The sequence below is a fragment of the Peromyscus californicus genome, unplaced genomic scaffold (assembly GCF_007827085.1).
Source record: "Peromyscus californicus insignis strain IS unplaced genomic scaffold, ASM782708v3 Scaffold_10__1_contigs__length_136768540, whole genome shotgun sequence".
NCBI classification, from domain to species: Eukaryota; Metazoa; Chordata; class Mammalia; order Rodentia; family Cricetidae; genus Peromyscus; species Peromyscus californicus.
In genome coordinates this window covers 29,186,394-29,198,397 of record NW_026294391.1, presented here as the reverse complement: position 1 = coordinate 29,198,397, position 12,004 = coordinate 29,186,394, and the positions used below count along the sequence as shown (strand labels likewise).

At 38.1% G+C, this 12,004-nt stretch overlaps 1 protein-coding gene across 4 annotated transcripts in view; it reads right to left on the bottom strand.

Moving 5' to 3' along the window:
* LOC128100409 (cyclin-dependent kinase-like 5) overlaps positions 1 to 12,004 on the bottom strand; it is a 182,611-nt gene that overhangs the window by 58,327 nt on the left and 112,280 nt on the right. For all 4 annotated transcript variants that reach the window (XM_052722580.1, XM_052722824.1, XM_052722651.1 and 1 more), the window contains 2 exons: positions 10,103 to 10,148; positions 242 to 378 (listed from right to left, as the gene is read on the bottom strand). In XM_052722580.1, the coding sequence (XP_052578540.1) occupies positions 242 to 378; positions 10,103 to 10,148 (183 nt within the window). The remainder of the gene's footprint in view (positions 1 to 241; positions 379 to 10,102; positions 10,149 to 12,004) is intronic.

The following is a 12,004-nucleotide window of genomic DNA, read 5'->3' as shown; positions in this document are numbered from 1 at the left end:
CACGACTTCAGACGCCATCCCACTACGATCTTTAAAGTTAAGATCATCTGAAGGCTTCTACATTGTACAAAATGCCCAAATCTATTTCAGAGTATCTAGTGACTGTGGGAGAGAGATTTTCATTTTAAGACCCTCAGATTATGAACACTCTGATAAGTCATACTAAGTAATACTACTTTCTTCAATAGTGTCAAAAACAAAACAATAACGTGAATCTGCACACTGGCAATTCATGACTTACTTTCTCAACATACTCAAACACCAGGTACAGTTTCCCTCTCCGGCGAAAGGCTTCCTTCAGCTCCACAATGTTTTCCTGCTTGAGAGTGCGAAGCATTTTAAGCTCTCGTAAAGTCGTTTCCTTGACTTCTTCATTTTCTAGAATACAGGCAATGGTAAAGAGAAAATACATTAAAGCTTGCAAAGCTACCATTCAAAGAATTTTAAGAGCGCTGACAATATCTTCTCCTTAAGAAGTCCACAGATAGAATATTAACACATTTTCTTGGTAAGAGAAAGAAAATCAGCAACTTAAAGAAACTTAGTTGGATCTGGTGATACATACTTATAGTCCCAACACTTAGGAGGTTGAGGCTGGAGGATATTAAGTTTCAGGCCAGCCTGGGACATGAGGTACCCAAAAAGCCCAAAATAAAATGAACAACAAAGAAAAGGCTTCCTCAAACAGCTCAAACCCATTTTTTGCTTGTCTTTTCATTTTGTTGTAACAAACCATAGATTTATAGACAGAGCATATGAATTCATCATCATTTTAGCCCTAACATTCTGTTTTGGGGAAGAAAATATTTGAAAGGGTTTAAAGTCAACCCCATCAATGTACAGAGGAGGCTCTGTGTCCAGTATGTGTAGCAGCAGTTCATGTCTTATGGTTGGTTTCAAGTTTTAGCTTAAAAGAGCATTTTCTTCTTCAGGCTGCTTGTGAATCACCTCAGTGAGCACAGGTTGTGCATCAGACATTCATGACGCAGTTCATGGCCAAATCACAGGGAATTCTTAAGAGTGTCTTATTTCTCTGAACAGCAGCTGCTGTGGGTTCCTGCTGCCTTCCCATGGCATGTCCATCTGTCTATCCCAGATGGTGTAGCTGTTCTAGGATGGAGAACTTATGCTGTACCAGGATTTGCCCTTCCATACCATCAACTTCACTTGTGATAACTTCCACAGACATGGAGGAAGGACAGAAGTCACGTTGGTGGTAATGGATTAATGGGCAGGCAAACAAGGAGCTAATATTTCACTTTAAATATATGCTTGTGATAGCTTCAGAGGTGACTGGGAAATTCTATGTATTGTGTTTTCAATATGTATGTTCAAGAATACAGGTTCATAATTCTCAAATTCCTAGTTGGAAAACTGAACCTGTTCTAAGTTTATAACAAATTCATTCAGAGGCAAAATGGAATTGATATGAGACTCTTTATGGTCTTTGTTTAATGCATTTAATATGAATATTCATAGTGTAGGCTATAGAAATATGCCTTGATTACAGGGTGCTATGTAGCATGCCATATTTCCAGTCTAAAACTTTGAAATTATGAATGCAAAAAACACATTTCGCCTCAAGGCTTTGGTTAGGGGCCAGAATCCAGACTCATGAGATTATGTTGTGGGGACCTCCATTTCTGGCATGTCTTAAGTCTGAAGAGAAAGAAACTGAAATTCTGGGACAGGGACAAGAAAACCTATCGCTTTCAGGAAGACATGCTGTGTACACAAGGCACCCGAGAGGGAAAAAGCTAGCTGGGGGCTGTGATGCAGAAAGGGAAAGATTCTAAACCAGAGTTAAGAAGGCTTATCAGCTGATTTTCTGTCCAGCCCCTCATCCAGCCCTTCTCTGAGATGAGTTTAAAGAAGAGGCTGGTAGGAACACAGCTCTGTGGAACCAGTGAGTCTGTGACCATCAGGAAACATAGTCAATACTTCTTTGTGACTGGGTTATATAGGTTAGGCACTCCAGCTAGGAAACTGTTGGAGATTGCTGGAACACGGGTTAGTAAAGGACATGGATGCTGCCTGTGTGGAAATAAGCAGCAGCAGTAGAGAAGGCCAACAGTAGCAGAAACAGTGACCCCTCTGAGTGAGGGGGAAGAACTGCACAGTGAATCCCACATGACAGGAAGAATGGGAGAGATGCAATTGACGACTTGCTGAATTTGTGAAGGGGCAAAGGGCTAGCTGTTGGATAAGTCAGCGGTCTTCATTACTGTTGAATACTACAGTGGCCCCAGCCACTAAGGCCTGGGGACAACCACCAGACTCCACGAGAAACTTTATCAGGATCTCCAATTTCATGTCCCCCTCACCTTGGTCTTTTAGTTGCCCAAATAACCCTAACCTTTGTCAGCACAGAGCCCCGAATGTTCAGTCTTCTACCTGGGCTTTTGACAGCACTGGTTCTTTCGGGTTTCTTAGTAAAATTTCATTCCTCATGGAGATTTCCCAGATCCTAAAGTGAGAGGACGACTCAGGCGACCATCCCATGTCACTATATGTAGGGCTTTCTTCTCACAAAGCAGCTCATCATTTTTCTTGATTACAAGAGGAGTGACCCTGATCTGGGATGCTTAGGACTAAGAAGTATTTAAAATTTTAGATATTTTCAATTCGTGTGTGTGTGTGTGTGTGTGTGTGTGTGTGTGTGTGTGTGTGTGTGGTGTCTGTGTTGTGTGTGTGTAATGAGATCTCTTGGGATTTGGACTCAAATTCAAATACAAAATTCATTTACGTTTCATATATCTGTATCCTGGAGGCAACTTTATACCATGTTTTCAGTGTGCTTATGTTTTGACTCTAACGTATCACATGAGGTCAAGTATGAAATTTCCCCACTTATAGTATCAGACAAGCACTCAATGAGTTGTAAACTTGAATACATTTCACATTTTGGAGTTTGGGAATGAGGCTGCTCAACCTCCTACCTATTTCTTACTGATTAAGCTCTTCTGTTCAATATACATTCAACTTTGCAGAACTGTGAACAATGAGAACTTCCTATTACAAATGCTTGAGCTGGGCCGGTGAGGAGATCTTTGTGCATATATGTCTAGCTCTCCCCAAGGGAAGGGAGGGGTGGCCAACAATATAGGCACTTTGTCCCCTCCATTTTGAGTAGAATGCTTTCAGTTTTCCTTTGAGGACTTTGAAAGGGCTGCTTGTGAGATAATGTAGAAGACAGAACTTATTTTCCCTTGTTTTTTTCTAGAATATGACAAATGGGGGATCCAGAAAACTAATAGTACTTAGGGTCAGCAGTGTGCACGTCTATACACAAAATCCTTCAGAGGATCAACAAGCTATGCTGGATCTGACTACAAAGTTGCTAAGTAAATCCAGCTGGTGTTTCTTCCCTGATCAAATGCTTGGGAACTCCTGGCATTTAAAAAGCAAGCAAAAAAAGGGTGTTGTGTATTATTATCAAGTTGGGCAGTTTCATTGTGCTAATAGATAAAATGACTTTGGAATGTCCAAATTAAAATATCGATGATATCAACTTTAGAGCAATATCTGTGGAGACTCCGCTGGACTAGACGAGGCCCTCTGCATACGGGAGACAGTTGTGTACCTTGGTCTGTTTAAGGGGCCCCCTGGCAGTGGGATCAGGATCCATCCCTGGTGCATGAACTGGTTCTTTGGAGCCCATTAAGTATGATGGGACACCTTGCTCAGCCTTGATGCAGGGGGAGGGGCTTGGACCTTCCTCAACTGAATGTACCTGTACCAGGGCTTTGCTGACTCCCCATGGGAAGCCTTACCTTTTCAGAGGGAATTGAGGGGTGGGTTTGGGGGAAGGGCTTGTGGGGGAGTGGGAGGAGGGAAGGGAGAGGGTTCTGTGATTGGTATGTAAAATGAATAAAAAAATTTCTTGATAAAGAAAAAATAAAATAGCGATGATAGAAGGAATACTGGAATAGAATTATGGAGATCTAGATTTAGATTCTGCCTTTTAAGAAATTTATGCTGTAACATGCAACTATGGGCAAGTTACTTACATTTTCATCAGTAAAAAAATCTAATACTTTGTGATTTTTTTCATTAAATTATTTCTGATTATAAACTTTATCAATAAGTAAATCTAATAATCTGTGATTTTTTTCATTAGTCTTTCTGATTATTTTTGGTTGTGAGCCTAGCCTTTAACAGCTGAGCCATCTCTCCAGCCAAAGTCTTTCTGATGATAAACCTAAACTTCACTGAATTTTGGTAACTGATAAATATATAATTCATTTATACTTGTTCCACCAAGTGGAGTTATAAAAAAAAATAAAGGTTACATTCTGAATGTCTATAAAGAGAGAAAAAAGTTAAATAATTTTTCAAAAAGAAGCACACACTAAACTAGGCTCGGTGACATCAGCTTGTAATCCTGGCTACTTGGAAGGCTAAAGCAGGAGAATTCCAAGTTCAAGGCCAGCCCGGGCAATTTCCTGTCTCTAAACAAAAAGTTTAAAAAAAAAAAGTAAAAAGAGAGCCTGGGATATAGCTTAGTGGTAGAGTGCTTTCTGAGCAAGTGCAAGCCCAACTTAGTTCAATTTCCAGTAACACACACACACACACACACACACACACACACACACACACAGATTGGGGGTAGGGAGGCACATGAGAACATCACTTAGGGCATAGTGTGAAAAAAAAACTCATTTGAGCTACCTTTTAAGGAAATGAGGCTCCTTTATGCCAGCCATAAGTAAGCACCTGAGCATTAAGACTGTAATGACTGGAAATGGAGGCAGAAATGGAGCTATTAATTCCCAAAGTGCAAGCAAACTATGCACTTGTCATTACTTGGAATATCCTATAATTTTGTTTCTATGAGTACTTTTAAGGTTTCTATCCCACCCTACAGTTAATAGTGAAAATTGTGGTACTAAATGATGGGATGATGGAGAAAGGTAATGCACACTCCACTGACACATGCCCTTCTTCTAAAACAAGCAGAAAGTAGCAAAGCATTAAAAATCATAGTGCAGTCCATAAAAATCAGCATCCTCGACCCTCTCGTCCCCAAATCACCACTAGCTAAGATAATCCTTATGTGCTATGTATGCTCTTTTCTCTAGTTCATAAATAAAGAATTCAGCACTAAAAAAGGATAGCTAACTTTCTCAGGGTGCATGGACTCAAAGTCACAATCAACCTCATGTCCTGAGTTGAATATCGGGACTTAGGTGGCATGGTATATCACAGTGAACTTTGGAGAATGAGTCAAAACACCTAGGTTGACACCTAGACTTTGTTATCAGACCCAGCTATTTGGCTGCTAAAGCCACATAGCCAATGAACATAGTATGACCAGGAGAAATAGTCAGTGAAGCTCCTGGGTCTTCAGAAACACACACCAGCTCTTCACCTATAAACTGGGACTGTGGTTATATTGGTTTATTCTAAAGGTCTCTCCTAGTTCTAAAAGTCAATGTTTCTCCACCTGTCTATAAGAATGCTAACCAATCTCATCATTAGGTACCACCAAAGAAGGCCAAGCACAGTGCTTCACATCTGTAATCCTAGCAATCAGAAGGCTGAGGCAGGAGGACTGCTACAAGTTCAAAGGCACCCTTGGCTAAAGAGTTAGTTCTAGGTCAACCCTGACTACAGATCAAGCTCCTTTTTCAAAATATAGAGAAGAGGGAAGAGGCAGGGATAGGAAAGAGAGAGGGAGGAGAGGGGGAGAGAGTGAGATTGACTGGATGGATGGATGGATGGATGGATGGATGGATGAAAATTAGATTTCAGGCTATCCTGGGTTACATAGCAATATCCTGTCTCAAACAAAATAAAAACAGTTATCACTGGAGGGGGTTGTCAAAGTCAAGAGCAACTATGGAAAAGTTATGTGCAGTAAGTATACAATCCAACCTAGTAAGGACAAAGTGACATGAACAAAAAAGATGCCAACTAAGACCAAACCAAAAGCTGACCTACTTCTGTAGGCTTGCCATTGAGTCAAGTTAACACACCTCAAAATCAAGGGAGTCACTAAAATAAAAGATAGCATGTTTGAAGAAGAAAGCTCACAGGAGCAAGAGAAATTCAAAGATAAGTCGGCAATGAAAAGAAAAATCTAAAGATCAGCAGAAACTCTATTGTAACCCTATTTTTAAAGAACCGTGGGTTTGGAAAAGAAATCCAGGAATAGCTGTAACCTACTTTATGAAATCACAAACCTGACATCTTTGTATAGCCAAAGAGGCCCCCCAAACAGACCTTTAAACAGATATAATGAAAAAGAAAAGTCAATCCATCCTTGAACAAAACCATGGGGGTACCATGTTTGATTCTGGTTGCTCTGATTGAAGACAGGACAGCAGCAGGACAATCAATGTGGCCACGGAGGGTTGAATGGTGATGTTACTGTTTTATGTACCAAAAAAGATAAAGACTCTTCAATCTTTAGAGATGAAGGACAAGGTAAAGAATAGAGAAAATTTATGAAATCACAAAAGGTGCAGAAATGTCGCCAAATCTTACAAGAATCCCTGAGGTTTGAAAGAGATCTGGTTTGGGCATAAAAAGGAAGTGTGATAGTACCAGGAGTAGCCAGGGTGTACAGCTCATTTCATCGAATTCTTTATATAATAAATGTTGGAAATTTTGTTTCAAGGCCCCTCTTACACAGAATTCAGGTTCTTGAATTTTAGAAATCACGAATTCTTGTTTTATAGCATCATATAAAATGAGAAAGCAGTGTAAAGTCATCTAGTCTCTAGGTAAAAATAAGAATAGAATCAACTGGAGGGAAGACTAGATGATTAACTAAACATTTCATAAAAATTAAAGAAATAAATAAACTCATTTCAAGAGAAAACTATTTATAGGAAACAAGCAACAAAAAATAAAATTCCAGCAATTTTATTTGATATAAAAGCAGAGAAATGACCTAGCACCACTCCACCCTGTTCTGCAATTAAACATGGACGGTTGCACAGCTCACTGGAGTTAGCCATGTACTGAGACCATGTGATAAGTAAGAAGAATTGTTCATTCATTAAAGAAAAGTAACAGCCCAAAGAATTAAAAGGAGGATTGAAATATAAATTTAAAAAATAAATTCTGACTACATTTTCTCCTAAAGCTTTAATAGACAGTATTTTGTAATTATTGCTATTTCAAAACCATCTAGTTTAAACTGGCACTCCTGGATTGTTCAATAAATTTGGTGTATGTCTTTATATGAGAATGATGACTTGAGGCCAGTGAGATGTTCAGGGAGTGAAGGTGCTTGCCACTAATATTTGGCCAAGTGTGTGTGTGTGTGTGTGTGTGTGTGTGTGTGTGTGTGTGTGTGTGTGTGGCGGGGGTGGGGGGGGGGTGGGGGTGGGGGTGGGGGGGTTGGGGGGGAAGAGGGGTGGAGAGCTGGCTCAGAGGTTAAGAGTATTTGCTGTTCTTGAAGGACCCTAGTTTGATTCCCAGCACCCACATGGTGGTTCACAACTACCCATAACTCCAGTTCTAGGGGATCCAATGCCCTGTTCTTACCTCCATGGGCACCAGACACATACATGGTATATACATACATACATGCAGACAAAACATTCAGAGATACAAAGTAAAAATAATCCTAAAACACTCTTAAAAACTTAAACATGAAGATAAACATACTAAAAGAGAAAACTGACAAAACCTTTTGCCATATTTTGAGCTAGTATACAATTTTACTGTAAAAACTGACTTTCCTGTTTAAAAGATAATACTCAATTCTCTCAAGAACTAAAATAGCACACAGTTGCTGTTATAATCAAAATTGTACCTACTATAAAGCAAACTTATTTTCATAATTTCAGCCTTTTATTTACTATGAAAATTTGGGTGTTATTTTAAACAGCAATCTGTTATTCTGGGATAATAAATATCTTTTGCACTAAAACGTTGTCCACTTGGAAATATATTTTAAAATAAAATAATATACTTTATTTAAGTTAAATAAAATTTTTACTTAAATTAAATTTAAAAATAAAGTATTTCAAAAAAGTTTTACACAAATTTTTGGGTTCTTATCATCTTAACAGGACAGTAGGACATTATTAGAATCTTTTAAAGCTACTAGAAGGTGGTATATATTCTCAAACACACTTCCTGCATATCATCAGTTAGAGACTATTTAGAAACATTCATGTGAACGGCAGTCAGACCAAGCACAGGCCCCATTTCAATTTTAGTTTAACATTGCTTTTATAGATTTGTTTCACTTATGTTCTCAAAGATTTGGAAATGTTTGATTTTGAATAATATGAATTTTCATAGTAACTAATAAAAAGAATGGTTGAGGACTACTAGATAATGAGAACAATATTATCAGAACACTCATTTTTTATTATAATAGACCTGGTTGAAATTTAGATAATAAAAGAAATTTTGAATTATAATAGCTTACAAAGGACATCAATAGACAACTTCATCTATATGAAACTATTCATGTATAACTCACACTCCAAAAGAGTTGGTCACCAGACATGTATCATTTCTTTCTATTAAGAAAGACAGTCTTCTTGCTAGAGGAACAGGGTAAAGAGACAGAAGACAGTACTATACCTCGCAAGGTTTTAAGCAAGCTTAGGCTACATGAGACCTTATGACAAATTTTGTTTCAAGGTCTGCTGACAATTATTACTTTTTCAGCTTGCCAATGTGACCTTAAAGGTGAACACAGTCAGAAGTCTGCATACGTATGCAAGGGTGGGGCTTTGATCTTCTGTTGCAATCACTTGTGGTATATCATTGGTCATCATTTGTCTGTGGCTCACTTGTCATTAGTCTAAAGTCACTGCTCAATGAGCCTATTTCCAATGGTCTCACAGTGGGTTAGCCAGGGGCACTGCTTACATTAGATCACAGGCACCTAGGCACATAGTTCCAAGCAGACTGTATCCCAGAATAAGCTAAAAAGCATTTCCCAGCGCCTTCCTTTAAGACTGTCCTCACAAATGGCTGCACAGGGTCCTGGGTAATATGCATGTGCTCCACATAAGTAGCACATCGTAGTCCAGTTACATCAAATGCTGTGGAAGCTATCCTAGACAGGCTTATGTTAGCAAGCTCTCTTTATTATTGCAAGTTTTCTCAGTATCTGAGGTGAGGGTGATACAGAAGCTGGTGTGTTAAAGTGTTTGGTTAATGTGCACCAACGAAGCCAGGCTATGTTGTCCATCTTCAGGCTTCATATTAGATACAGAGGCTGATGCTGACGCCTTTTACTGCTTTTTCATATGGTGGGTTGCAACTCAATGTCACAATGTACTATTTTTTTAAGATTTTACACAAACCAGGGAAAGCAGAACACAGTACCTCATTAACACAAAAGTTTGTGAGACTTTTGCTTCATTATAGCTTGTATGTGTATGGAAACTAGGCTAGGATTTAGAAAGTATTTTTACTGGGGTCTCTGTACTAAGAATCGTGAAAAACTGCTGCCTAAAGCGCCTCAAAAGCCATATAGACTTTCACTACCAGTCTTTCTTTGTCTGGGTAAGAGTTAACAGCCAAGGTTTTGAAACTAATGCACTAGTAAAATATTAATAAAATTTTATTTGAAACTTTCTTGCCCAGCAGAGAATTTTAATACTCCATTTGAAACAGTCTAGAAGTGTGTTTCAAGACCCCCAAATATGGTATTTCTTATTGAAAAGCTTTTATTCTCTCAACAAATGGCCCTAAATATAACAATCTCCCATCTCTATACCACCTCCCACATATCCCCGTATCTCTTGCTGTGACTAGGAGTTGGAGAACACAGTGACCAAATACCCAATCTTTCACAGCACTCACTACTTGTGGGAACTACAGATGCATTTGCTTTAATCAGCTTTTCCTTTGTAATCTACATAGATTACATGGAAACATATAGTCAAAAAGAAGTCTATCTAGCCTTTGGAGCAAAAATTCCACCCTTGATTATAAATTAAAATAGATATTCTAATACCATGAGGCATAGTGTATTTCAAAGTAAAGCATGATAATAAATAAGTTATACTCCCTGCCTGAGATTATGATTTTAAAATCACAGGGCTAGGGTCAAACCAACTAAATCCCACCTGTCCCACATTTTATTTACAAAAAAATTACAAAAGTGAAAATGCATATATACCTTCACTGTCCTTGAATTTCTTGATTGCCACAATTTCATGTGTTTCCTGGAAAGGAAAAAGAAGCAGAGGGAAAATTATTCTCCAATCCCAACTGAGGATCCCAATTATCTGGGGACAGCAGAGAAAAGACACAGATCACCATCTCCATCTACCATTTCTTTGTTTCAAAATCCTCTCTTATCACCCTGGAGACACTGCCAAGGATGGAGAAGAAAGGGAGTGGCGAGGAGGAAAGAACAGACACTGCCATGATATGCATGAAACATAAATCTGAACCGCCAATGTCTTCAAAAGTACAGGCTGTGAACAAAATAAAACAAAGACGTCATCCAGAACTATTCATATAACAGTTTGGTATAGCTTCTTCAGTACGTTTTCTCAACTTGGAAGATTATGCTTGGAATTGTATGCTTTGTTATATATTGTTGTGTATGTCACTTCATATTGTATAAGTAACATTTATACCTGTTGGTAAATAACTGTTTAAAGCTCTGTTTGTAATACATATAAATAATTTTAATAATTTAAATAATATTTTAACAGTGTATCAATGAACATCCACCAACAGGAGCATCTTCATTTCCAGAGCAAATGCTGTAGTGATATAGATGGTTCAAAGGTCACAAATGCTAAAGGTTCCTAAAACATACTGCCATGCTAACATACCCAAACACATGATTTTCACAGTTCCCTTGAGCAGTGTGTAATATCCAGTTCACAATCAGTGCCAAAACAGCATATCATTACTTAAAAGAATATTTTTTAATTCAATGATGACAGCAGATAAGGTTTTTTAGAATTTTAATCACATTTGGTTATTTATTGGGGGTTGGCTATGCATGTCACAGTGCAAGTGCAGAGGTCAGAGAACAATTGATGAGGGCTGGTTCTCTGTTTCCATCATGGAAGTCCCAAGGATCAAACTCAGGTTGTTCAGTTTGGCAGCAAGTATCTTTATCCACTAGGCCATCTTTCTGGCTCTGATTAGAGAAGTTTCCTATTACCTGGTAAATAAAATGAACTCTACCAGGGCTATTTATTTATTTATACAGATTCATAGATGAAAACTTGTCGCCAAACTGAACTACTTAAGGTTATTACTGTAGAGTACAATACGAGATCAAATTTGATATAACTGACCTTTGTAATTTATGTGCATCATTTTTGTGCTCCAAGTAAGTCCTCACTTGAACATGGTTATTTATTCATATTTATGCATTTTGATATTTTAATGATTTCATTCCTTAAATCTTTATTCAATTATTATTTACTTTAGTAAATGAGAAAGTGAGCAGTTTCAGATTTCATATAATTTCTAAATGTTGAACCAATTTTCCCAATCCCCTTTAGTGATGATTTGTAACTGTTATATCTTAGCATCCTTACAGACACATTCTAGAGTTACTTTCAGAGCTTTCTTGCCTGGTGTAGGCTTCTGACCTATGTATTCTTATGCCAGAACCATTTTAAATTACTGGTACCGTAAACTTCACACTAATCTAGAGTTCTAGATCCTGGTTTTCTTGTCACTTGGCTAAATCAAACTAAGAACAGGTTTTGGCTGTTAAACCTAACATAACTATATGCATCAGGCTATTATGTCAACTTTACTTACATATTCATTGGCTGCACCATTTATTAAAAGTTCTTTACTCCAATGGTTTTCATATATTGAAATTCTTGATTTGAATCAGTTTTTGTTTCATCATAAATGTATCTCTGAATAGTTTTCTGAGGCACTACCTTATTTTTCTAGCATGTGAACACCCTCACCCATGCAGCAAGTGGGCAGGTACAGAATTTATGGAATGGCTTGAGATACAGCTTAAGTGGTAGAAGGCATGCTTAGCATGTATGAGGCTAAAAAGAAAAATGTGAGAAAGGAAGGAAGGAAGGGAGGG